The 24,196-nt window shown below is 33.0% G+C and overlaps 4 protein-coding genes across 8 annotated transcripts; 3 read left to right on the top strand and 1 right to left on the bottom strand.

The window, feature by feature from the left end:
• Window positions 1-291: 291 nt before the first annotated feature.
• On the top strand, window positions 292-4,550 carry LOC101497151 (uncharacterized). Of its 2 annotated transcripts, none has more exons than XM_073364632.1 (6): window positions 292-809; window positions 1,776-2,780; window positions 2,870-3,064; window positions 3,173-3,303; window positions 3,489-3,599; window positions 4,271-4,550. In XM_073364632.1, the coding sequence occupies exons 1-6, from the start codon at window positions 654-656 to the stop codon at window positions 4,329-4,331; spliced, it is 1,659 nt and encodes a 552-aa protein (XP_073220733.1). In that variant the 5' UTR covers window positions 292-653; the 3' UTR covers window positions 4,332-4,550. The 2 variants fall into 2 exon arrangements, with proteins under 2 accessions (XP_073220733.1, XP_004512348.1); XM_004512291.3 differs by having other exon boundaries at window positions 295-809; window positions 3,152-3,303.
• A 2,042-nt stretch (window positions 4,551-6,592) lies between these two features.
• Window positions 6,593-12,815, top strand: LOC101496832 (beta-amylase 8). The gene is made up of 10 exons (XM_004512289.4): window positions 6,593-7,061; window positions 7,675-7,902; window positions 8,270-8,350; window positions 8,497-8,700; window positions 9,194-9,388; window positions 9,636-9,800; window positions 9,930-10,190; window positions 11,420-11,632; window positions 11,838-12,054; window positions 12,419-12,815. The coding sequence occupies exons 1-10, from the start codon at window positions 6,696-6,698 to the stop codon at window positions 12,439-12,441; spliced, it is 1,953 nt and encodes a 650-aa protein (XP_004512346.1). The 5' UTR covers window positions 6,593-6,695; the 3' UTR covers window positions 12,442-12,815.
• A 239-nt stretch (window positions 12,816-13,054) lies between these two features.
• On the bottom strand, window positions 13,055-22,712 carry LOC101494433 (alkylated DNA repair protein ALKBH8 homolog). 4 transcript variants are annotated; one of them, XM_073364261.1, is made up of 10 exons: window positions 22,437-22,709; window positions 17,306-17,326; window positions 16,880-17,165; window positions 16,089-16,190; window positions 15,852-15,938; window positions 15,495-15,620; window positions 15,065-15,355; window positions 14,595-14,660; window positions 13,802-13,940; window positions 13,055-13,469 (listed from the first exon to the last, which is right to left on the bottom strand). In XM_073364261.1, the coding sequence occupies exons 1-9, from the start codon at window positions 22,478-22,480 to the stop codon at window positions 13,884-13,886; spliced, it is 1,080 nt and encodes a 359-aa protein (XP_073220362.1). In that variant the 5' UTR covers window positions 22,481-22,709; the 3' UTR covers window positions 13,055-13,469; window positions 13,802-13,883. The 4 variants fall into 4 exon arrangements, with proteins under 4 accessions (XP_073220362.1, XP_073220363.1, XP_004512339.1 ...); XM_073364262.1 differs by lacking the exon at window positions 16,089-16,190 and having other exon boundaries at window positions 22,437-22,712; XM_004512282.4 differs by lacking the exon at window positions 17,306-17,326 and having other exon boundaries at window positions 22,437-22,708.
• LOC101494972 (receptor kinase-like protein Xa21) lies at window positions 18,668-22,138 on the top strand. Its single transcript, XM_012719137.3, has 3 exons — window positions 18,668-21,332; window positions 21,447-21,818; window positions 21,969-22,138. Exons 1-3 carry the CDS (start codon window positions 18,668-18,670, stop codon window positions 21,986-21,988), a joined length of 3,057 nt encoding a protein of 1,018 aa, XP_012574591.1. The 3' UTR covers window positions 21,989-22,138.
• Window positions 22,713-24,196: the final 1,484 nt, after the last annotated feature.

Raw genomic sequence — 24,196 nt, 5'->3', positions numbered from 1 at the left:
AATGATGAATTACGTTTGACAAACTCGATGTATATTTGATTTCACTTTTATATACAGTCAAAATTAATTTTATTAATATATAAAATTAATTTTTGTAAATAAAATTGATTTTTCATTTAGAAATGATTCTAATGCTCACTAATAGATTACCTTATACAGTCAAAACCCATTTTCAAACTCTTTTACCCTCTCTTTTTCATTTTCATATTTCTATTTTTGTTCCTGTAGTCTCCACCACATCCTTTTTGCCCCCTTGAAATCTTTATTATTTATTTCCTTACAAAAGAAACTTGTTGTCTCGTTTACCTGCGAGTTGCTTTGTCTCACTCATCACACCAGCTACTCCCATCACCATCTCACACACGCTCCCCTCACTATATTCACTACTTACAAGTTACTGCAACACACCCTCCAATTCTTTTACTTGCACCCCTCAACACACAATTCTCTTTACACTTTAATCAATCAGCTAAAAAATGCACCAAAACACCACACAAAAATGCCACTTTACTTTACCATCACTACAGATCTGAAACTCATAGAATCTCCAAAAGAACCAATTTTGATTTCTGGGTCTTGCTCTTTAACCTATTGGGTCATCGAAAAACCATTCATTTTTTTCAATTTGTAACGGAACCGTTGTTTGTAGAAAAATGGGGTCTAGTGGTAGCAAAGCCACTTCTTCGTGCAGTTCGTCATCTTCTTCTTCGTGCAGTTTACGAAAAGGTCGATCCAAACGGCATAGAGGTTTTCCTTCTTATTGTCTTGGAACAACTTCTGGATCTCGTGACAGTGATAATGATGACAAGGTAAAGTCAAACTCACTTTCTTGTTTGAACAATTTACCAATGCCACTTTTTTTTCATCAAATATATTTTTAATAAAATGCTATTTTTCTTTCTTTTAGTTCATCCTTGAAAATTTTTATGTTGCTGGTGACTTGGATTGTAAAATGAAGGTTGATACTAGGATCATACTGCTATGGATTCTGAAACTTCTTGTTTTCTGTTTCTTTTTGCTGTTAGATGAATTAGATTTTAAAGAACCACCTTATTCAAGATTTTAATTTTGTTTTTTTTTTTTATTGAAAAAATTATATGAAATATGTAGGATTTTTTTCCCCTTCATTATAGCATTTGGTTTTACTATTATTTATATTCCATTTTCATGGTTGAATTTCTAGATGCTTTCAAATGTATTTGATTTGATTTGATTTAAAACATAATATTCAATGTGACTATTTCAACTATCTGAATTGCCTATTAGGAATTTATTTATTGCATTTTAGTTGTTGGTTATGCTTTGGTCATCCTTTTACATTTACCATTTTGGTGGTTGTTTCTTGCCTTGCAATTTACGGCTGAAAGACTACCAAGAAATGGTTTCTTAATGGAGGAAATGACGTAATTTTGATAAGCTTCTAGGTAGATGCAATATGATTTTATACAATAATAAAGCTATCCTAACTAAATATGTTGATTTCCTTTTACAATTCACTAGTTTTGGAAAAAAAATTGTATCATAGTAACTTTTTTGGTACTACGTCTCTTTCCTAATGTTAGCCTCATTGTCCTATCTGGCCTTTTTTTTATTATTATTAGTTTGATTTTTTTTCAAGTTATGGATTTACTTTGTCTTTTTATAATTTGTTTTCATTTTATTTATTTATGTATAGCTAATAGCTATCATGTATTAGTAAGTTACAGTTTTGGTTATTGGTCAAAGTTTTGTGACGTTAACTGTCAAATAATTCTAGTTTGTAACTCGTACTTTAGGTTTCTGATCAGAATAAAGTAAATGGAAGTGATGCTACATACACCGGCAGCAATGACGTTGACACGGACGAAGTTAAATCAGAGTCTTTTCGAAAAGTTAAATCTGATGAAACACCTTGTGTGCCTTCTAGCATTGATCTTGATGAGTGGAGTCACACTGCATCCAGAACCGCTAGTAGCTCTGCCAATGGTTCTTCAACTCAGTCCACAAACCCTACAAGTCGGTTCCTTTCTCGTTTTAGTCTCATTCCGGGTAATATAAGCTTCAGACTTAGCAGAACCACCAGTTTAGGGTCATCTCGGCCTTGTCCTGTTTCATCAGCAAGTCTTTCGATGTTTAACAATGAAGACGAGCTTAATAGAAATGAAACTCAACAATGTAGTGACTTGCTTAATGCGTCTTTTGTTAATCGAGTCCCTATACAGTATCATCAAGATGATCCTCATAATTTAAGTTCAAATGCCCCAGCATTCGGTTTGGCTGGCAATTTGTCGAACAGTCCTACGCTGTCACCTATCCAGGATATGGTTAGGAACGGATATGCTACACAAGAGATGCGTGAGATAAACCTGTTTTCTCCAAGAATTCATAATGAGACGGTAAATGTAGAGACTAGGCATATGGATAGACGAAATGGAGCTCGTGAACCTGTTGACCGCAATGTACGTTTCAGCCGAACTTTAAGTGTTGGAAGGCTTCGTGACAGAGTTCATCGCCGATCAGCATTGTCTGACTTTACCTTTTGCCCTCTGCAACAAGAGAGAGATGCTAATGAGGATGGTGGAAGACAAGTCGGGGAGACGGGTACAAGAGTCTCACCATCTGATCGTAACGCTTTAAATTTTCATACTACATCCGGGTATCCTCTACACAACATGTCTAGCTCCCCATTTAGCACCCAGGACTATGAGGTCGAGGCTTCACGGTCAAGAGAAACTAGGTATCAGGATCTGCTGGAACATAGATCCAATTTCCTTGAACGGAGAAGAAGAATACGATCCCAGGTTTGTGTTTTTTCTGAATAATAACAGTGATTTTTTCTCCACACCGTCGATTTATTCAAAGTTAATGATCTCCATTTCAACTGTTTTAGGTTCGTGCTCTTCAGCGATTGGGTAGCCGGTTTGAGAATCTTTCTGGACATGACAGATCATGTATCTTGTCCGGTCAACATAGAAACGGTCGTTGTACATGCAGAACAAGTAGTCGCGATAACAATTCAAACGATGATACCAATGCTAGAGCTAGCATATCAAGAATTGTTATGCTAGCTGAAGCCTTATTTGAGGTAACTATAATACACACTCTTAGCTATTCTGGAATGCATTCATTATACTTTTATACAAGTTGAATATTTTGTACATATGTTAATTAGGTTCTGGATGAAATTCACCAGCAATCTGTTGTTTTATCTTCCCGCCCTTCTGTATCTTCTATCGGATCTGTTCCTGCACCGGCTGAAGTTGTCGAATCCTTGCCTGTCAAATTATACACAAAGTCGCACAAACATCAAGAAGAACCTGTACAGTAAGTATTCTGTCTTACTCATCACTTGGTGTCATTTCAACATTTTTTATTTAGTATGCAAATGTGCATTTTGATTTTAAAATTTATATAGTACTATACAACTTAAAATAGTTTGTGCATTTTACTAATATTGGTTTATGCTATTTGATTTACTTTTTGACTTTGGTAATCCTTTAATTTCACAGATGCTATATATGCCTTGTGGAGTATGAAGATGGCGACAGCATGCGAGTACTGCCTTGTCATCATGAATTTCATACAACATGTATAGACAAATGGCTTAAGGAGATTCACAGGTATGTCAGATTTGGGATTTTGAATCTTCTTCTTATTAACAATACAGTTATAAACTTCAAATTTATATAAAAATATTGCTTCCAAGTGCTAACTAAGTGTATTATAATTATAATTGATATGCATGTGACGGGGCTCAAAAATTTAAAAATGATAGAACTTATGTAACAACGACACTTTGGGTTGAAGGTGTATCTGGTGTCCAACACGACACAAATACATGTGGTTACATTCAATCACTTTCATTTTTTTCAACTATTATTGTTGTCTACGTGTAAGTGTCAATATCGTAACCGTCTATTTAATGTTTGTGTCAGTGCTTTCATAAGATAGAGCACCAACAGACATTGGAACCGGTATTAATTACAAAAATTTACAGAATCTATAGCAAGGATGCTGTTAAGGCTCCATCATGATAAGAGCTTTATAGCACTCCCATAAATCTTGGCAATTCATTTAATATGAACAGCTTTAGGTGGTCCCTCCTATAATAAATGTTGAAATTCTTTTTCAACTTCAAATTCATCTTTACACGCTCTGATATTTCCATGCTACTATCATTTTTTTTGTGTAATAATTAATTATTATGTTAGCAGCTTTACATTACATGTGGTAGAGATTTGTATTGGAAATGTGTGACTTTAACTTTTTGTATATTATGATTATTTCACAGGGTATGTCCACTATGTAGGGGGGACATTTGTATATCAGATTCACTGCCAACAGAGAACTAAAGTTGCAAATTGTTAATCAGCATATATTTTTTTCTGAGACCATAGCTCCTCCTCAGGGAAAGTATTATTGCACATACACTTATGTGACTATATTAAGCAGCTCAACCTTGTATTCTCATTGTTGTTGTCCGTGATTATTTAATCCAATTTCTGAATAATACATATCAAACATTTGTAGAAATAGATTGGAACCAATTACTAGCTCTCTTTTTGTATCTATCCAAAGAAAAATCTTCGACACTCGGTGAAGACGGTATTATATACAATATTAGTCACAATAGTTAATTAGACTAGTTGGTTATTAGTTAGACTAACCTAATAACTAACGAATCTAACAACTCATTAGTCTAACTAACTAGTTTGACTAATATTATATCTAATAAATGACTCTGAATTCACTTATGTAGTTGTGTGATCCAGTTACACATAATAAATAATCTCAATCATTAATTTAAGATCAGACGGTTCAAGTTATACGATGATTAATGACATCAAACGAATGTTTACGAAATTAACTTTGAATAATCGTTATCGTTGATCGATTTAAATTAGATGTACGAGATCAGTGTGATGCAATTACCGAGTAAAATTTGACTCCCCAAAATCATGGAGTGGGGGCTACTGTTGTTAGTGAGGAATTCTGGCAACATGTTTCTCAAAAAACAGCTTCTTATTTCCTTTTGATTTTTTCCTTATTTGTTAAATTTACAAGATACCGCAAAAGGAGGGGGAAAAGTGAGTCAAATAAGGCCTTTTTTCATGAGGGAGAAAATCGGTGATTTTAAGAAAGCATCTTTGACTGAAGTGATTGAAAATAATAAACGGTTGTGCACGCGTGTAACATCCTTTTCAGGGTAAAGGAACATTTGAAGTTTAGTGTGAGGAGTAGATTAGAAAGTTGTCTAGTTTATTTGGGGGAAGGGGAACGGTAATTTGTTATATTGTCTCCTAAAAAGAACAAGTAGAGTGCAGTTTGTACAACCTGCTCTGCCTCATCTGCTTTTTTGTTCATTTCATTTAGTATCACAATCACTATTCACTAGTCACTACAGTACACACACCAACACCACCCTTCTATGTCTTTCTTTATCGATTTTTAGTTTTAGATTTAAAAAAAATGATTTTTAATTTGTATTTAAAAAAAATGATTTTTAATTTAGATTTAAAAAAAATGATTTTTAATTTATATTTAAAAAATGATATTTATGAGAATTTATTTTAAAATAATAGAGTTATTTTGAATATATTAATTAATGATTAAAAAATTAATTTTAATATTTAATAATTTAGATAATTATTAGAATTTTCAAATTATAAAATTAATTTTTATAAAAAAAGTATCGCTCAGTGATTTTTATGAAAAAATTTCAAAATTGTTTTCTATTTTAATTATTTTTTAAAATTTTATTACTAATAAAAATTGTAATAAATTGATAAAATTTTTTAACTAATTTGAAATTTTATTTTTAAAATTCATATTTAAAAAAGTGATAACAAAAATAAAATATTATAATTTTTTTTTATTTTTTTAACAAATGACCTTAATATCTCACCATTAGTTGATGAGATATTGAAAAGGTTTTAAGGAATTTAAAACTCGGAAAAAATTAACATAATCCACACTAATTTGTCAACATTTGTCTATTAAAAAACATTTCATCTGCCAAAATTTTAAAAATTTTGTTCTTAAAATTAATTTTTATTACAAATTCATTTTAATTTCTTTTAAAAATTATTGTCAATAATCTAACTTTTCTTCTCGAAATTTTTTTGCCCATCATTAAGTCAACACACAAATCACTAAAAAGAAAAATTATTTCTCGATAAAAAGTTTAGGTGGGGACTAACCGACTAAATTGTGCACGATTTTAATCGGTGTAGAAAAACTAATTTGAGAATCAAGAATTTCATTATAGGCTACCTCATTTTTATGGCTGGATGATAAGTTGGAAACAAATGTTTTGCTTGGTTAAGTACTGCACTTAATACGTTATATTTCCAAACAAATACAAACAATATTTGCAAAAATATTATCTGTAACATTGAGCATTGATTTTATTCACCTATACTACTAGCAATTGTGTCTTCGGATTCCCTAAACAATGGTACAGAAACGAATAAAAATGGTGTAAATAACAATTCCTACTATTTATGCAAACATTGAGGCCCAATAAGGCCCGTAATATGAGTAACCCAGCCACTGTTAAACCGGCCCAGGCCTTTATCTTCTCGGAATTCATTTCCAGAAAAAACATTGAGTTGAGTTTTGACTTGAGAATTGAACGAGAGTTGAATGTGCTTGATTGAAAGATAGTAGTAGAATAGAATGGTAGTAAAATTGTAAACAAAAAAAAAATTAAAAAAATGAAGAGTATAAACGAAGATGCTTCCGTACTAAATCTCGACCCTCAGAGCGACCACAGTTCCGATTACTTAGCTCAGCCTCAACCCCGCCGTCCACGTGGCTTCGCTGCGGCGGCGATGGGGACCAATTCCACCGGAAAAGGAAAAAAGGAGAGAGAAAAAGAGAAGGAGCGAACGAAGCTCCGTGAACGACACCGTCGAGCTATTACCAGTCGCATGTTGGCTGGACTCCGTCAGTATGGTAATTTCCCTCTTCCGGCGCGTGCTGACATGAATGACGTACTCGCTGCTCTCGCGCGTGAGGCTGGTTGGATTGTTGACGCCGATGGAACTACTTACCGCCAGTGTCCCCCTGCTTCTAACATGGTTTACTTCCTTTGCTTTCAATTTCGTGATTGAGTTTAAATTAACGATTCTCTTTTGCTTGTTGTATAATGTTCTAATTATTTCATAGGTTAGAACCTCTCGCCTAGAGAATTCAGCAATTGTGACAATCACACTGAAATTAGTTAGTTTGTTGCTTTGATTTTCTCTTTTTTTGGGGACTAAGAGAGGGATACGAAGTTTGGATAAAAAACTTTATTAAGTGCTTATAGCAAAAATATTTACTATATAAGTGCTTATATATGCTATTTCTATAATAAAAAATGAAATAAAATCACTCTTTTTTTCTTCATGTAAGTGATAAGCATTTTTGGAAACTATCCTTAATAGCTTATGGAAATAACATGAAAAAAATTTACAGACATTTCATAAGCTCTTTAAGTAGATAAACTCAAATAAGTCAATCTAAAATTGTTTCTGTTAGAAATACTGCTCAAACAATTCAAACTTAACTAAAGGGTACTAACACTTGATTTAGTTGTTGCTTAGATTGATCAAAGAAAATAAATAAGTCAGTGTATTTCAATGTTGGGTTGGGAAATAATTTGTGATCAACTTTTAGTGTTTTATGTTTAATTAAGGTATTACTTTGCAGGGATCATTTGCGGCAAGGTCAGTTGAAAGTCAACTATCTGGTGGTTCTTTGAGAACTTGTTCTGTTCAGGAAACACTAGAGAATCAGCCACCGGTAGTACTTAGAATTGATGAATGTTTGTCGCCTGCATCTATTGATTCTGTTGTAATTGCAGAAAGGGACTCGAAGAATGGGAAATATGCAAGTGTAAGCCCCATCAATTCAGTTGACTGCTTGGAGGCTGATCAGGTGATTTTGGTGACTAATTCGATCGTTTTGTATCGTAATTTATGCAGATTTACTTGTGAAAACATACATGGTTGGCCATTATCCTCACTGTTTTTCATGTTTGTGTTGATATCTGAAATCTGATTAATAAACTTTCTTAGCATAATCTGATTCTATGGTCTGGTGTTTTTTATATACTATTGGTTGAAGATTGTAAATTGGACATTCTTAGACTAAACTTTTCTTATGAGCCGGAGTTGCAAACCAATTGCATAAAGCTTATTTAATTTGTTATTGTTTTTAGCCCATGTGGTGGGTTTAACTTTATAATGTGGTTGTGGAGCAGTGATTGAGCAGGGTTATCTAATTTTGTAATTTATTGACACAGCTTATGCAAGATATTCATTCCGGGGTGCATGAAAGTGATTTCAATTGCACACCATATGTTCCTGTTTACATAAAACTTCCAGTAAGTGTCCATTTGCTGTTGCCTAATGTGTAACTAGACAAAAAATTATACGTTTACAGGTTTCACGTAGTGTGTCCTTTTGAGACTCTAACTGTGTTTGCCTTGTATTTGACTATAGGGTTTCTAAAATTAGCCTTTTAATGCAGGCTGGTATTATTAACAAATTTTGCCAGTTGATTGATCCTGAAGGCATTAGACAGGAGCTAATTCATATTAAGTCCTTAAATATTGATGGTGTTGTTGTGGATTGTTGGTGGGGCATTGTTGAAGGCTGGAGCCCACAGAAATATGTGTGGTCTGGTTATAGGGAGCTTTTTAACATTATCAGAGAATTCAAGCTGAATTTGCAAGTATGTGTTTTAATTTTTCATATCATGTTGTACATGTATCCATGTCCTTCAAAATAGAAAAATTATCTAAAATGGTTACGAATTTTATTTGTCTATGTACTATATATATGATGCATTAATAGGACCAACCAAATCATTTATTTTCTATTACAAGGGTATGCTTCCGGGTTTGGAATTTCGATAGAACTAGAAGTCCCCTCCTTATAAAATTCTTAAAACTATTACAATACATGAACGACAGAATAAGGATCAAAGAGGATGTGATGAAGTAAGGAGTTGGATAACTAGTGAATGGATGATGTCAGTTGTACTATTTCTTAATTTTTAAATATTTTTCCAGAGCGGTAAATAAAATTGTTTCCCAAGCTTGGTTAGTATGTGAAAATGCAACATTACATTGTTTTAATTGGACGTGCATCCTTGTCACGGGAATTGGACACCATCTTTGATGTTGTTGGAGAACCTATCTTGATTCTTATTTCAAATTATGAAGGTTGTTATGGCATTTCATGAATGTGGAGGGAATGATTCTAGCGATGCATTGATTTCCCTCCCACAGTGGGTTTTGGATATTGGAAAAGAAAATCAGGATATATTTTTCACAGATCGTGAAGGGCGGAGGAATACTGAATGCCTATCTTGGGGAATTGACAAAGAGCGAGTTCTCAAAGGAAGAACTGGAATTGAGGTATCTAATAGATATATTCCTCTCCACTTTCTTTGATTCCACAATTTGGTGCTCACTGCCAAATGTCTGTTATTTATTTATGTTAACAAACCAATTTCTAGTGTATTATCTTTTCACCTAAAAGGAGAAAAATAATTATTTCTTGTATGTGTGCAATTGTACATGGTTATAGGAGGTTCTGTGTTTCATAGATTATATACTAATTACTATGTAAGTGTTACTGATGTGCCTTCTGCAATATATATAGGTCTATTTTGATATGATGAGAAGCTTTCGGACAGAGTTTGATGACCTGTTTGCAGAAGGGTTAATTTATGCTGTAGAAATTGGACTTGGAGCATCTGGGGAGCTGAAATACCCTTCCTTTTCGGAAAGGATGGGGTGGAGGTATCCTGGTATCGGTGAGTTTCAGGTACCTCAATTTTTTGTCCCCATTTCAAAAGAGTTGCATTATTCTGTATCATTATTAACATAGTATGCGCTATCGTATTTTATATGCTAATAAAGAAGTCTGGTTTTCTATCTAATCCTCTACGAGCAGTGCTATGATAAATACCTGCAACATAGTCTGCGGAGAGCAGCCAAACTACGTGGTCACTCTTTCTGGGCTAGAGGACCTGATAATGCTGGGCACTACAACTCTATGCCACATGAGACTGGATTCTTTTGTGAGCGGGGCGACTATGACAACTATTATGGACGCTTCTTCTTGCATTGGTACTCCCAGACTTTAACAGACCATGCAGATAATGTTTTGTCTCTTGCAAGCCTTGCTTTTGAGGAAACAAAAATTATTGTCAAGGTAGTTTTTCTGGTATATCAGTTTTTTCATATAGTGGTTTCATCTTGTAGTTGTGTGACTAAATTTGGATGATGCTAGTTGCTGCTGGTATTAAGTGCATTCATAATTGATAGATGATACCTAGAGTCAGTTTGGCATCCCCTTAAAAACTGAGGCGTTTACCATACACTTTAAATTTAAGAGAGACTATTCATGAAATAAATAGAGTGATGGTGTATAATTTCTCATCCTTGGAAATTATAGATGTTTAGGACATAAATAAAAAATGGATGGTAAGCAGCTAAAGAGGACCACACTGATATCTTGTGAGCTGTGACAATGTCAGCATGGAATTGAGATTCCATCATATTTCAAAGGAAACGCTCTCAGAATCAATAGCAGATCTTGAAAATAATCAACAGCTATGGAACCAATGCCCAACTCACGCGATGGCATTTTAATGCAACAAAACCCAAAGAGTTGTGATTATAATTGAGAGATGCGATCATGTGAGAGATTAGAAGGTTACTTTGTATAAAGCTCACCCTTGAATTTTTCATACCTTTTTAAGGGGATATGTTTTGTATATACTTATTTTAAGGGAATATTGAACTAATAATAATTGCCTAATATTACAGAATTATTCTTGCTTGTGGTGTTTGCAAAAGCATGACTAATTCAGTCTGTCAAAGTTATTCTATTCTGCTCTGCAGTGTGGTTTAGTTGAAAAGGGATGAATTAGGGCTACAAAGCTCTTACCATGGTAGGGTTAAGGGAAGGGTTGGATCCATTATGGGTCTTTTGTAGATAGTATTACCATTGATTCACAACTCAAACTTGTGAATGAGGCTCTCTTCCTTGGTTATTGCATTAAAGTTAAACTAAATTCTGTCAATTCTTTTTAATAGCTTAACGTGATAATCCTTTATCTGGAATTTTAGTCAGTAATAATTTATTTCTGATGCTTGTTTTCATTCAGTGGAAATGCTTCTGTTAGATTTTTTTTTGGGTTTGTGTACAATTATGAGATCAGAAATCAGGAATTAACTATCCAGTGCAAAAAGGAAAAAGTAACTTTAATCATCAACTCTTTTTTGTTGATGTTTAGTACTCCTGTACCTTGACATTTAACATTACGAAGCATGGTTCACTGCACCTGTGAAAGAAAAAACATATTCTGCATTGAAAGTAAAAGCATGCCAACTGAAGTTGTATCCTTTTCTCTAAATTAATGAGTATATGTGCTGCAGGTTCCTGCTGTATACTGGTGGTACAAGTCTCCTAGTCATGCAGCAGAGTTGACAGCAGGATATCACAACCCCACAAATCAGGATGGATACTCTCCTGTGTTTGAGGTTCTGAGAAAACATGCTGTCACAATGAAATTTGTCTGCTTAGGATTTAATCTTTCCAGCCAGGAAGCTAATGAGTCGTTGGTTGATCCAGAGGGGTTGAGTTGGCAGGTAATTTTAGTTTCCTACACCTAACTGCAAATATAATATTTCTTTGGATTAGTTTTATTACCTTAATCCAGCTTTGAAGTGACGTATAATGGGTGAAGTGGTATCTTTTTTAGATAGTTTGCAACTTCACATTGATTTGTAGTACTTATTTTGATCAACTTGGAGCCATGCATGTTTTCATTCATTTATTATGATGATTGCACAGGCATTAAACTCAGCTTGGGAACGGGGGTTGATCACTGCTGGAGAGAATGCACTCTTTGGCTATGATAGAGAAAGGTACAAGCGATTGGTTGAGATGGCGAAGCCCAGAAATGATCCTGATCACAGACACTTTTCATTCTTTGTTTATCAGCAACCGTCTTTGCTTCAGGGAAATGTTTGCTTGTCAGAATTGGATTTCTTCATCAAATGCATGCATGGTAAGAATCCTTAGAATTCACTTTGATATATGTTGGAAAGATTCTTTTAGGCGTTGTTTCCACAAAGCATGGTATTCTCCAAGATGGTTGTTCCACCTTTTTTCTCTTATTGCTCTTGGTGGCACATCAATGCCCAATTTTCACTATCATAGTCTTATGGTTGTATGTTAGAATTTCCCTTTGACTTTGATAAGCCCTTTATAGTCAAGAATTATTTTACCTGAAGCATTTTTTCAATTTTTTCACGGACTGAAGAAATATTTTTCTTGAGAAGTTTCTTTGACTATATTACTGAAATGTTTTATAGTTTCTCTTTTTAGCAAATAGTTTCCATTTAATTTTGCTTGCTATCCTTGCATTGCAGGTGAGATGACAGGAGATCTGTGATGGGCGCAAATTTTACTTTTACTTTTTAACTATGCCATTTTGTGGAGGGTAATTACCATGTTGTGGCTTCATAGCGACATGCCTGCAGTGCAATGTCATCTTTAACGTCATTTATATATACAATATTTATAGGCTTCAGGATATGGTTATGTAAATGAGTCAAAAAAAATGGTTATGTAAAGTCAGAATTTAAATTTCTTAAAAAAACCATAATTCTGAGTTCTATGAATTATCAGTGGAAAAAAACATCAGTTTGATGAATTCCATTGTGTTTTTTTTTTTTTGTTAACATGAATTTCATTCTGTATAAATGATAAAATTGGTAAATGTATGATGGTGGATGGCAAGATTTTATGATGTGTTTTGGTGGTTTCAAATTTATTAAGCCTCAAACATGATGCAAATATACGCCCAGAACTTTGAGATTGGAGCTCTACTCCAAATATTCATTTGTTTTAAACTAAATGGTACAGTGATACTCTAATTATGAGCAGTGGTCGAGTAGCTCTCCAGATGATGCTACATAAAAAGCTTGAATGCTTGGTAATGGAAGGAGAAAACCATCGTTGCAATTTTATCTGATTAAAGAGAAAACCTACATGGAAAGGCAAGATAACTAATTGGATTCCAGTCTGTCATCCAAATTCATATTTTTTGTTTCTAAATAAGGTAAGTATACACCATCTGAATGTTGGACATAAACAGCTAGCAAATTGAATCGCTAGACTAATTCTAGTACAACATTGACCCAAGTTGAATGGATATGCATATCCAGAAATAGCTATAAATCTGATCCGTGAAAGCTAATATACTTGCAACTAGAATCATGTATGACTACAACTAGAAAATGGTTGGATTATTCATGTCAATCATGTCTCCTACCAAGAAAATGAAGTGAAACCAAAATATTTTTCTTCGCAAAATTAGCTCATAAATCATGGTCTTCCCATCAAACTATTGATTTCAATTCTTGGTTGTTATGATTGCAAGTTTGTTGAGTAAAACCGATTCATCAGCAGGACCATCACCTGTGTAATGACCACAACAAATCGTACTTAAAAAAATAAATTTATGTACATAAGAAGTTCACACATATAAAGGGTAAATCTATTATGCCCCCATACAAAGTGAGTGAACTGGTATAATAATGAGATAATAAAAACCATTAGATCAAAATATTTAAATGGATGGTCAAAGAGCTTTTTTATCCTGCTGCTGTCAACCACATAACCCACATGCAAAGTTAGGATAATAGCCACTATAAAACTCATAAATGCTCTTTTAAAGATTCCTAATCTAATTCTCAAAAATACATATGGCATTATAGTATCAAGAAACAACAAAAGAATGCAGAACATACCTCAGATTATATTCATCCCAACTCTCAAGAACAGATATTTGATGCATTACATTTTAATCCTTCTTGCCATTTCGGCGAAACCTCATTTTCGAGAATCGCAATACTGAGGATATTCACATTTGCACAAACCTGTTCTAACCTGGTATACACAATTATGTTATTTTAACATGAGAGTTTTAACATAGGAAAGAAAAATGTCGAAATATACAATCACTGGTTATTAATTATTTTAAGTTTAAGGTTGCAGACTCCTACATATCTCTTAAAATTTCAATACCATCAGAAATGCATATCATTAACCAAAAGTCTAGGTACATTGTATCATATAAAATATACTAATTAGGAAAATTGTATCTTTGTAATTATTACATATTTTGCATAAATTTCAAGTCTGTTTTGTAGTTGAAATACATGGTTTTCAACATATGCTTCTCTTTTCACTTTCTTAAATTAGTATCATAGCCTCTATGATATGATTAAAGGCCTTAGAGTTTAATCCTTGCCACTCCCATTCATCAATTAAAATGATGACATTCGACGGAACTATGTAATGTACTTCATCCAATAGTTTACAGGTGGACATTTTACTATAGGTTTCTATTGTAACTAGCAATCTATCCTGTGGGATTCCAGTTCAAATGGTAAGTGAGCTTGTGCAGATGTGGCAGCTAATGAATAATCGATAAGGGGACTTTGATGATGGTATTAATTCACTTGTCAATATGAATTTTATTTTATTGCTATTGTGCTGAACAACTAGATATTAAATCACTATACGATGATATCAACACACCTTACGAAGTGTAAAAGATACCCTTCTCGAAGCCCTTCTGATGACTCTTCCATTTACTTTGTCTATCTGTAGGGGAGAAAATATATTCAGGTGCAAAAATATATATCAAGGCACACATAAATACACTTGAAGAAGAGGATCGATAGTACGTTTTCTACTAAGAATTGAAATTAGAACAACAAATTCCCTACCACAGAACAAATGAAGAGAGATACAAACTAATGGGAAAAATATGTTAGCCAACATCATAGTTTTAGTTACATTATAAGTCCCCCAAAATACCATGTTTTGGATTTAACATTCTCTTTAATGCACTCATAACCTCATGAGCAAAAAGATGGTTTTCTCTTGCACTCATGAATTTAGGAAATGCTTCACATGATTTTTCTTGGAAACAGGATTCTGAAATGTAACAACTTTCAGCATGCAAAGGTAGAAAGAGTATAATCAATTCTTAAACATTTTTACACCTTGTGGTGTGGAATATAATGATGCCATGCATATCGTGCTTCACCGGATATGAGTAGCAATGATCTAGGGGGGAGATAGATAGCCTTCCTTATAAAATTAGAACCATCTTCTGGACTTTCTACTTTTGTAACAGTACTTGAGGCAACTCTAGGGAGTTGAGCACCATCTTCATATCGTCTGAATTCCATTATACAAGGCCCTGCTAATGAAAGGCTGAAAATTAAATCTTCAAATGCAGAGTGGGTGTCTATGTGAGGGGACAAACCGACTCCAGGTGGATACTCGTTTACCTATAAGAAAGAAACATCAATCATTAATATTCAACAACAATCACCAAAAACAATTTTGTGGATGAATGAATATAAATAATAAATTTTATCATTAGATTAAGAGTTTATCAAGATCGAGTCCAGTAGTAAGTCACCATACCGTAAGTTGGTCCAAAACTATACTATCGGCATTCTTGAAAGCTGGACATGATGATATCCTTTCAAGTGTTGGAGAAAGAAATGAGGGAAGCTCACCTAAGCATCGCTTTGTATTTACATTCCTAATCTGGACAAAGTAGAGTAGAAGTCAGGATTAATCAAAATTATCAAATTACTCGAAGTTATTGATCATAAATAACACGTATTTCCAATTAGTTCAGAATAAGATCATCAATTGATTAAAAATAATTGTTTTGTCGGCTGAACTAAGTTTGGATTTCGCACTAATTTAGGTACAATAGAAAGGGACCTAGAAATAACAGGGAAAACGAAAACCCAAATAATCCTTAAAACTCACATCATAACAAAACTCATAACCATAGTGTTGAACCCTTCTTTTGGCAAGACAATTCCAAGGCCTAGAGTCAACCGCTTGCAGCAAATCCTGAGAAGATGGAAATTACCAACATTTGAAAATAAAGTTCCAATACAGGCAACCAAAAAGAAAACTATTTAAAACAAAGGAATGCAAGAAAATTCAAATATGTTAAGCAAAACAATGTAGCATTGACATTGAAGGAAAAGACCAGTAAACCTCTTCTTCTTTAGCACTAACGAAGTCATGCACTAGGTAAATGCCTGGAATGTTCAGATCTGAGGCTGTCATAGATATAGGAACCAAGTCCTTCACTTGATCCTGAACAATATAAAGTGTAAGTACATGAATAAGCATAAACATACGGCAATTTCCAGGTTGAGAAAGTGTTTCATGTGGCCTACAGTGGATTGATGCTTAAAATTGCTTAAGTAGAAGTTCATATTCTTCCTTGTCTGTACTGTTGATACTGTCAACCAATCAGTGTCGGATTCGAGAAAAACAGAGAAAATGAATATAGGTTGAGTTTTGAATACTAATATTCTTTTTCCCTGTTTTTTGACGAATTAGCACCGATTGGATCACATCCCAATAGTGAGAACTAGTAATACTATAAACTTCTACTTACAATATATATTAGACGTTGCTAGAGTTTCAAACAATTTTCAAGTTTTATTTTCCGTAAACTAAGGTATCCTTTGCACGCAAATGCAGAGACTAATTCCTCAATGCAACCGATATTCATTTAAGTTATTGACCTCTCCCAACATATGTTTTTCCATAAGCACGACCAAATGGTTAAGGGACCCAAACATCTACCACCCGTGTCACAGTAGAACATATTAGATATTTCCTCGCTCTAGAATCCAACTAAACATAAGTAATAAATAAGAACACGGAACATAAACATAAATAAGAACATAGACATAAAACATAAAGAAGGACATGAACATAAACACAAAAAATTGCAACTCAAAAGACTAATATCTACCTATCTATCTATCTACTACCTGTGGATTTGGCTGAAGCACTGAATAACGAATATACAAAGAACGACCTCCAAGTTCAGAACATGGTTGTCCATGCAATGCCATCATAGCAGCTTGAGCAGAACCCAAATCAGAATAAGATACAATAACACGTGTGCCACTCTCATCTGCACCATAAACTCCATTCAGTTCTCCAAATTTGCAGAAAACAGAAGCAATGTCATCATGAGAAAGTCCCACAGCTGGTCCACAATTTGCTACAAATAGGTTTGGGCTCACTTCACCATCGTTCTTTGGACGACCAAACCTTGGCAAACCCATGATAATGATAATGGATCAAAGATTCATCAATTTTTTAAAACTTTCAATTTCAATTAGTTGAATTGAAATTAGAATGAAATCATGCGAACATGGTGTTGAGGGTAGGAATCAAGTTGCATTTTTTACCGATTGGGGGGAGAGTTTAAACTGCACAATCAAACCCACAACGCTCCATCACATTGATTAGAAACCCTAGCCATCATCAATTGTTTTTTCTCGTCAAAAATTAAATTATCAATTATTTTACTTTATTAATTTTTTTACCGTAAAATAAAACTTATTAATTATTCAAAAAAATGTATAAACATCCTTACTTATAAATGAATAAAAAAACAAAAAATTTATCAAAAAAATAGTTTAATAAAAAAAAAGGGATTGGTATTCTGTTTTATCTTTTTTTGTTTACTTCATTTTGTCTTTGGCAAACAGCTTGTTAAAATGGGATTTTACTCCTTGGTATTTTTTCTTTAGAATAATCTTTGTTTTTTAGTCTCTACAAAATTTATTTATATTAAAATTAATCTCTTAATACATTTTATATTTAATTTTAGTTTCTCAAAATAAAGACTAAAATAAAATTGCAGGGATTATTCTCAAAACATGAATAAATTTTGGAGAACTAAAAAAAATATGAAGGACAAAAAAAAAAGTAGTATATTTTTATATGTTAAAAATAAAAACATATTTTTGCAATAAATGAAGCGAAAATTAGACTAAAAACACATCAATCACACCTAATTGATATTTTTGCAATAAATGAGCGTATGTTAGTGTGTAAACCTCACGTACATAATTCAATTCATACATATCAAAAAACATAAAAATATTTAATATTAATCATTGATTTATTTATTTAAGATTAATTTTCTCTTTAAAATAAATTATTCACTTTAGAATTCTCAATCTAGTTGCCTAGAATGATATGAGATGAAATGATTTATCATTATATGTTCAATGAACAACAAACTCATATTAAAAGGAAATTTTAAGATACATTTTAAAGAAATCATTGTAATGGTAATAAAAGAGACATAGTCTATCTAGTCCACAGGCAGATTAAACCTATAATTCAAATTCCTTCATCTTGTTCATCAACCGATTGAAGCTTTTATCTCCCTACATATTCATTTTGGTTTATACCTTATTTTAGTTTCAAACTTAGGCCAAAATCAATTGCCTTTTCACATTTCCAAAAAGATGAAAAATAGTAGGTCTATATCCTAATTAAGAATTGTTGTTTTTTGAAATTGAAAGAAGTTTGGCCTTAGTAATAATTAACATCCAACCACAACCACTAATAATAATTACTTTACTTTTCTGTCCAATTTGGCTGCATGCCATAAGCATTATGATCAATACACTATCCTTATTTTACAGTATATATATATATATATATATATACACCTCTACAGTCTACACTACACATCTATATAACTAAACATATACATATTCAAATTCCACATTCTAAAACAATCCCTTGTTCCTCTCATGTTTCCCACACTTTCATTCTGGTTATATATTTTCTTTTCTTTCAACTTCTCCCAAAAAACAGTTACTTATGCACTAGGAAACAAAACAGATAACTTGGCCTTACTCAAATTCAAAGAATCAATATCCAATGACCCAAATGGAATATTGGCCTCTTGGAATAGTTCAACTCACTTTTGCAAGTGGCATGGAATCACATGCAGCCCCATGCATCAAAGAGTTACAGAGTTGAACTTAGCAGGAAATCAGTTGCATGGAACCATATCTCCCCATGTTGGAAATCTCTCTTTTTTGAGAAACCCCAACCTTGGAAACAATAGTTTATCCGGAAAAATCCCACATGAACTCGGTCGTTTGTTTCGGTTACAGCGACTCTTTCTCACCAATAACTCCATGACAGGAGAGATTCCTACAAACTTGACAGGTTGTTACAATCTTGAAGGCTTAGACTTAAATGGAAATAATTTGATTGGTAAAATACCAATTGGAATAAACAATCTTCAGAAGCTTCAGATATTGAGGACTTCAAATAACAATTTAACCGGAGAAATTCCAACATTCATAGGAAATCTTTCATCCTTAACAATTTTGTCAATTGCTCTTAATTACTTAGAGGGAAATATTCCATATGAAATTTGCAGCCTAAAAAACTTGACAATAATCGCGGTGGTTAGCAACAAACTATCTGGTACATTTCCTTCTTGTCTTTATAATATGTCATCTCTTACTATTATATCAGCTGCAGAGAATAAATTTAATGGCTCTCTTCCATCCAATATGTTCAAAACACTCTCCAATCTTCAATATTTTGCAATTGGAGGAAATGAATTATCAGGTCCAATCCCCATTTCTATTGCAAATGCTTCTGCTATAGAAGCACTTGACTTAGGTTATCAAGCCAATTTGGTTGGAAATGTTCCAAGTCTAGGGAAGTTACAAGATCTTAGATGGCTGAGTTTGGGATCCAACAATTTAGGTGACAACTCAACTAAGGATTTGGAGTTTTTAAAATCACTAACAAATTGTAGTAAACTACAAGTGGTGTCTATATATAGTAATAATTTTGGAGGTAATTTGCCAAATTCTGTAGGAAATTTATCCTCTCAACTTACTCGACTATATGTTGGAGATAATCAGATATCAGGAAAAATTCCTGCAGAATTAGGAAATCTAATTGGCTTAATTGTCTTGAGCATGAAACTTAACCACTTTGAAGGAATGATTCCAAATACTTTTGGGAAGTTTGATAAGATTCAAAAGTTAGAATTGAATGGAAATAAGTTGTCAGGAGAGGTACCATTCGTAATAGGAAACCTCAGTCAATTATATCATTTGAGTATAAGAGATAATATGTTTGAAGGAAATATTCCTTCAAGTATAGGAAACTGCCAAAAGTTACAATACCTAGACCTTTCACAAAACATTCTTAGAGGAAACATACCCTTGGAGATTTTTAGTCTTTCCTTTTTATCAAACTTACTTAACTTGTCAAAAAACTCATTGAGTGGTAGCTTACCAAGGGAAGTTGGTATGCTAAAAAGTATCGATCGGATAGATGTCTCTGATAATCATCTATCTGGTGATATTCCTGAAACCATTGGTGAATGCGTTGGTTTAGAATACCTCTTTTTGCAAGGTAACTCTTTCAACGGAACCATACCGCTCTCGTTGACTTCACTAAAAGGTCTTCAATATTTAGATCTGTCAAGAAATCGGTTGTCTGGACTAATTCCTAGTGTTCTACAAAATATATCAGTTTTAGAACACTTGAATATTTCTTTCAACATGTTGGAAGGCAATGTACCAAAAGAAGGTGTCTTTGGAAATGTAAGTGGGTTAGTTGTGACTGGAAACAATAAGCTTTGTGGAGGTATTTCAAAGCTTCATCTACAACCATGCCCTATCAAAGGTATGAAACCTACAAAACACTGCAATCTCAGGCTAATAGTAGTAATAGTTAGTGTGGTACTTATTCTTCTCATTGTGAGTATCATTCTAACTATATGTTGGATGAGGAAAAGAAACAAGAAGCAAAATTCTCATTCACCAACAGTTGACTCTATAGCTAAGGTTTCATACCAAGACCTTCACCAAGGAACTGATGGGTTTTCTGCTAGAAACTTGGTTGGATCAGGAAGTTTTGGTTCTGTGTACAAAGGAAATCTTGTATCAGAAGATAAAGTTGTTGCCATAAAGGTCCTCAACCTTAAAAAGAAGGGAGCTCATAAGAGTTTTATTGTTGAATGTAATGCACTAAAAAATATTAGACATCGAAATTTGGTTAAGATTCTGACATGTTGTTCTAGTACAGATTACAAAGGTCAAGAATTTAAAGCTTTAGTATTTGAATACATGAACAATGGAAGCTTAGAACAATGGCTACATCCAGGAACAGTGGATGTAGAGAATCAAAGAATGTTGGACCTTGATCAAAGATTAAATATCATTATTGACATTGCTTTTGTGTTACATTATCTTCATCATGAATGTGAGCAATCAGTCCTTCATTGTGATATCAAACCAAGCAACGTCCTTCTTGACGACGACATGGTTGCTCGTGTGAGTGATTTTGGCATAGCAAAACTTGTCTCAGCCATTAACAACACCTCTCATAAGGAAACTAGTACAATTGGAATTAAAGGGACTGTTGGCTATGCTCCCCCAGGTATTTTCTAAACTCTAAGATCACTCAGTGTTTCATTGAATTCTCTTATCCTTTGGTTTATGTCTGATATTTTACTAGTCACAAAGTATTTAATGTTTTTACTTTATCTTTTAGAATATGGAATGGGTTCTGAAGTGTCTACATATGGTGACATGTATAGCTTTGGGATACTTATGCTGGAAATGCTTACTGGAAGAAGACCAATAGATAAAATGTTTGAAGATGGTCAAAATCTGCATGTGTTTGTTGATATTTCATTTCCTAATAATCTTATACAGATTTTGGATCCACATCTTGTACCAACAAGAGATGAAGAAGCAACAATAGAATGTGGAAACATTGGAACTTTCCCTTCCATTGTAGAGAAGTGTTTAGTTTCACTTTTTAGGATTGGACTTGCTTGTTCAGTGGAATCACCAAAAGAAAGAATGAATATAGTGGATGTCACAAGAGAGTTAAGCATAATCAAAAAGGCTTTTCTCTCTGGTAAGATTGATTGAGATTTTTAGATGCTTAATAGCATATACCATTAGCTAATGGCATATGCAGTTAATTTAATTTTCTTCCATCTCTCTATGCATTTGAAAATTCCTAAACTACAACATACAAAGATAATGTGTTTCTTCTTGATTTCAGGTGGTCACACTAGTGGTTAGTTAAAGGTAATTTAAGAAAAAGAAGTGTATGTACTATGATGCATTGCCACAAGAGTTGAATGCAAATGCAAAATTGTGTGACAGATTTCCTTCCAATTCTAGCCATTTGAATGCCACAACCCAAATAACCCATTCTTCATGTAATATCTATCATATACTACTACTTGATAAATGTAAATATAGTATAAATGAAAAGTGGACTTATTGTATTTTTGATTTTTTTTTTCTCATATGATTTTTCAAATTTTACTGCAAAAGCATCAAACATAGGGATTAAACCCATTTGTGCCTTCACTCAACAACTTAAGCTTGTGGGTAAGTTGGTTCGCAACAAACACTAATGATGAAACCAATAGTTATTCAAATGTTTGTAAAGCATGTTTGACCCTTATACTAAGGGATTTAATATGGTGTCTAGACAGACAAAAAAACCATGACATCAACATACCTTACAAGATGCCCTTCTTGAAGCTCTTCTGGTGACTCTTCCATTCACTTTTTCAATCTGTGGGGTTAAAAAATATATTGTAAATGCACACCTTAATGAATGACATGGTATGACCCAATTGGTAGATAACTTTGTCCCTTAAGCATGTGGTCATAAGTTCGGGCGTGAGATCATTGCGTGTGAAAAATACTTGTTGGGAGAGATCAACCCCTTAGAATGAATTTTCGATCCTCAAATGATTAGTATCTGACTTCGGCTTAGGATATTTTTTGGACAACAAAAATAAAACATTAATGTAGTATAAAAATAAAAATAGTAAACCTCGATCCACTTAATGCAAATATTATAAGAGTTTAAAGACTATACATTGTTAGTGTAAATTATTTTACACTAACAACAAATACAAATTGTTGATTATGTAATTATTTTACGATAATTGTTATGACCGTGTGACTGCTAATAATACAACACACTAGCTTTCAAATGAAAATCTCAAAAATTAGTTCAACAAAATTCTTCTACTGCATCCAAAAAATTGTCTTTAATATATAGACCTTTCAATTTAGAGATTTTATATTGATTCCATATAGTCCAAGTCTTATTGTGATATCCAATGTTCAAAGTTGAGTGAGGCACTATAATAGGCCATTAGGCCTTTCAATTTAGTGTGACTAGTTTATATACTCTAAATATCTGTTTGAAAATAAAAATAACTTTTTGTGTCAGCTGCAACCGCTGCTACTGCCTGGCGGGGAAAAGTTCATACTCGATTGTTAGAGGTGGCCACATGTGAGTGATGTTGCAACATAGTATAATCTTTCATTTAAGTCATTAATAAGAGATAAATTAAAAAAAATAAATTAAATGTTATTGATAATTAAAAAAATAATTTTTAAATTAAAAGTTACATAAACTTATATAATCAATTAAAAAAATAACTAATTAGTTAATATAACTAATAAATTAATTTAACTAACTAACCGAATAAGATATATCTAATACAGCAAAATGATGATGCAGCCATGCCGCTGCTGCTACATTCAAGAACAAAAAACTCAAATTTAAAATTTGTTTTTTTTTGTAGTGGCTTATATTAAAATATTTCGTTGCGCTTTGGCGGCATATACTTAAAGAACTCTTTTTTCTTTATAGATACATCTCTCTTTCTTATTCATTTACACATTTTATCTCTCTATAATCTATTCTCTCTTCTTTCTAAAATTTCTTCTCTAAATTTTATTACTAAGTTTATGTACTCCTTCTTTCTTTCGGTAAATTTGATTAGTAAGTTATTCTTTTTATTATATTATATAATTTTTATTTTAACTTGTTGACATTTTAACTAAGTTAAATGCTAATCACAATAGAACTTTTGTGGTACCGCATGAACAATTTTTGTCTTTATTCTTTGTTGCTAGCCGATAGACGTGTCCTTTATTAGGACATAGTTTATTTTCATTCTTTTAGTTTTTTTTTTTCTCTTATATGTGACTACTACTTGTATTTGTGAGAGTTTTTTTGAATTTTGTGGTGGTTTTTGGCCTCGTCTGATGTTAGTTTTTCTCATAGCATCAATGTGAGTTAATCAATTTTATACCGGGTGTTCATGTAATATTGATATCGATTAATTGGCGAATGTAATATTGATATTGATTAATTGGCGAGATTTTTGCCGCTAAGACTTAAAAATATTATTTTATTTTATTTTAATGGATAAAAATATGTTTTATTGACTTAAATGTAATTTTTGTCCTCTTATT

Source organism: Cicer arietinum, chromosome 8, assembly GCF_000331145.2.
Source record: "Cicer arietinum cultivar CDC Frontier isolate Library 1 chromosome 8, Cicar.CDCFrontier_v2.0, whole genome shotgun sequence".
NCBI classification, from domain to species: Eukaryota; Viridiplantae; Streptophyta; class Magnoliopsida; order Fabales; family Fabaceae; genus Cicer; species Cicer arietinum.
Note: the sequence above shows the minus strand (reverse complement) of the source record. Positions and strands in the feature narration are given on the sequence as shown.

What these genes read in the sequence shown, in the direction of transcription:
- LOC101494972 (XM_012719137.3), top strand. Translation starts at nt 18,668, where the DNA reads ATGTTTCCCACACTTTCATTCTGGTTATATATTTTCTTTTCTTTCAAC. An exon ending in TGTTGGCTATGCTCCCCCAG is followed by an intron (nt 21,333 to 21,446) that starts GTATTTTCTAAA and finishes TTTATCTTTTAG; the next exon opens with AATATGGAATGGGTTCTGAA. An exon ending in CAAAAAGGCTTTTCTCTCTG is followed by an intron (nt 21,819 to 21,968) that starts GTAAGATTGATT and finishes TCTTGATTTCAG; the next exon opens with GTGGTCACACTAGTGGTTAG.
- LOC101496832 (XM_004512289.4), top strand. Translation starts at nt 6,696, where the DNA reads ATGAAGAGTATAAACGAAGATGCTTCCGTACTAAATCTCGACCCTCAG. An exon ending in AAACAAAAATTATTGTCAAG is followed by an intron (nt 10,191 to 11,419) that starts GTAGTTTTTCTG and finishes TATGTGCTGCAG; the next exon opens with GTTCCTGCTGTATACTGGTG. An exon ending in CAGAGGGGTTGAGTTGGCAG is followed by an intron (nt 11,633 to 11,837) that starts GTAATTTTAGTT and finishes ATGATTGCACAG; the next exon opens with GCATTAAACTCAGCTTGGGA.
- LOC101494433 (XM_073364261.1), bottom strand. Translation starts at nt 22,480, where the DNA reads ATGGAAGAGTCACCAGAAGAGCTTCAAGAAGGGCATCTTGTAAG. An exon ending in GTTATGAGTTTTGTTATGAT is followed by an intron (nt 15,621 to 15,851) that starts GTGAGTTTTAAG and finishes TACTTTGTCCAG; the next exon opens with ATTAGGAATGTAAATACAAA. An exon ending in TAGTTTTGGACCAACTTACG is followed by an intron (nt 15,356 to 15,494) that starts GTATGGTGACTT and finishes TCTTTCTTATAG; the next exon opens with GTAAACGAGTATCCACCTGG.
- LOC101497151 (XM_004512291.3), top strand. Translation starts at nt 654, where the DNA reads ATGGGGTCTAGTGGTAGCAAAGCCACTTCTTCGTGCAGTTCGTCATCT. An exon ending in ACAGTGATAATGATGACAAG is followed by an intron (nt 810 to 1,775) that starts GTAAAGTCAAAC and finishes CTCGTACTTTAG; the next exon opens with GTTTCTGATCAGAATAAAGT. An exon ending in GAAGAAGAATACGATCCCAG is followed by an intron (nt 2,781 to 2,869) that starts GTTTGTGTTTTT and finishes CAACTGTTTTAG; the next exon opens with GTTCGTGCTCTTCAGCGATT.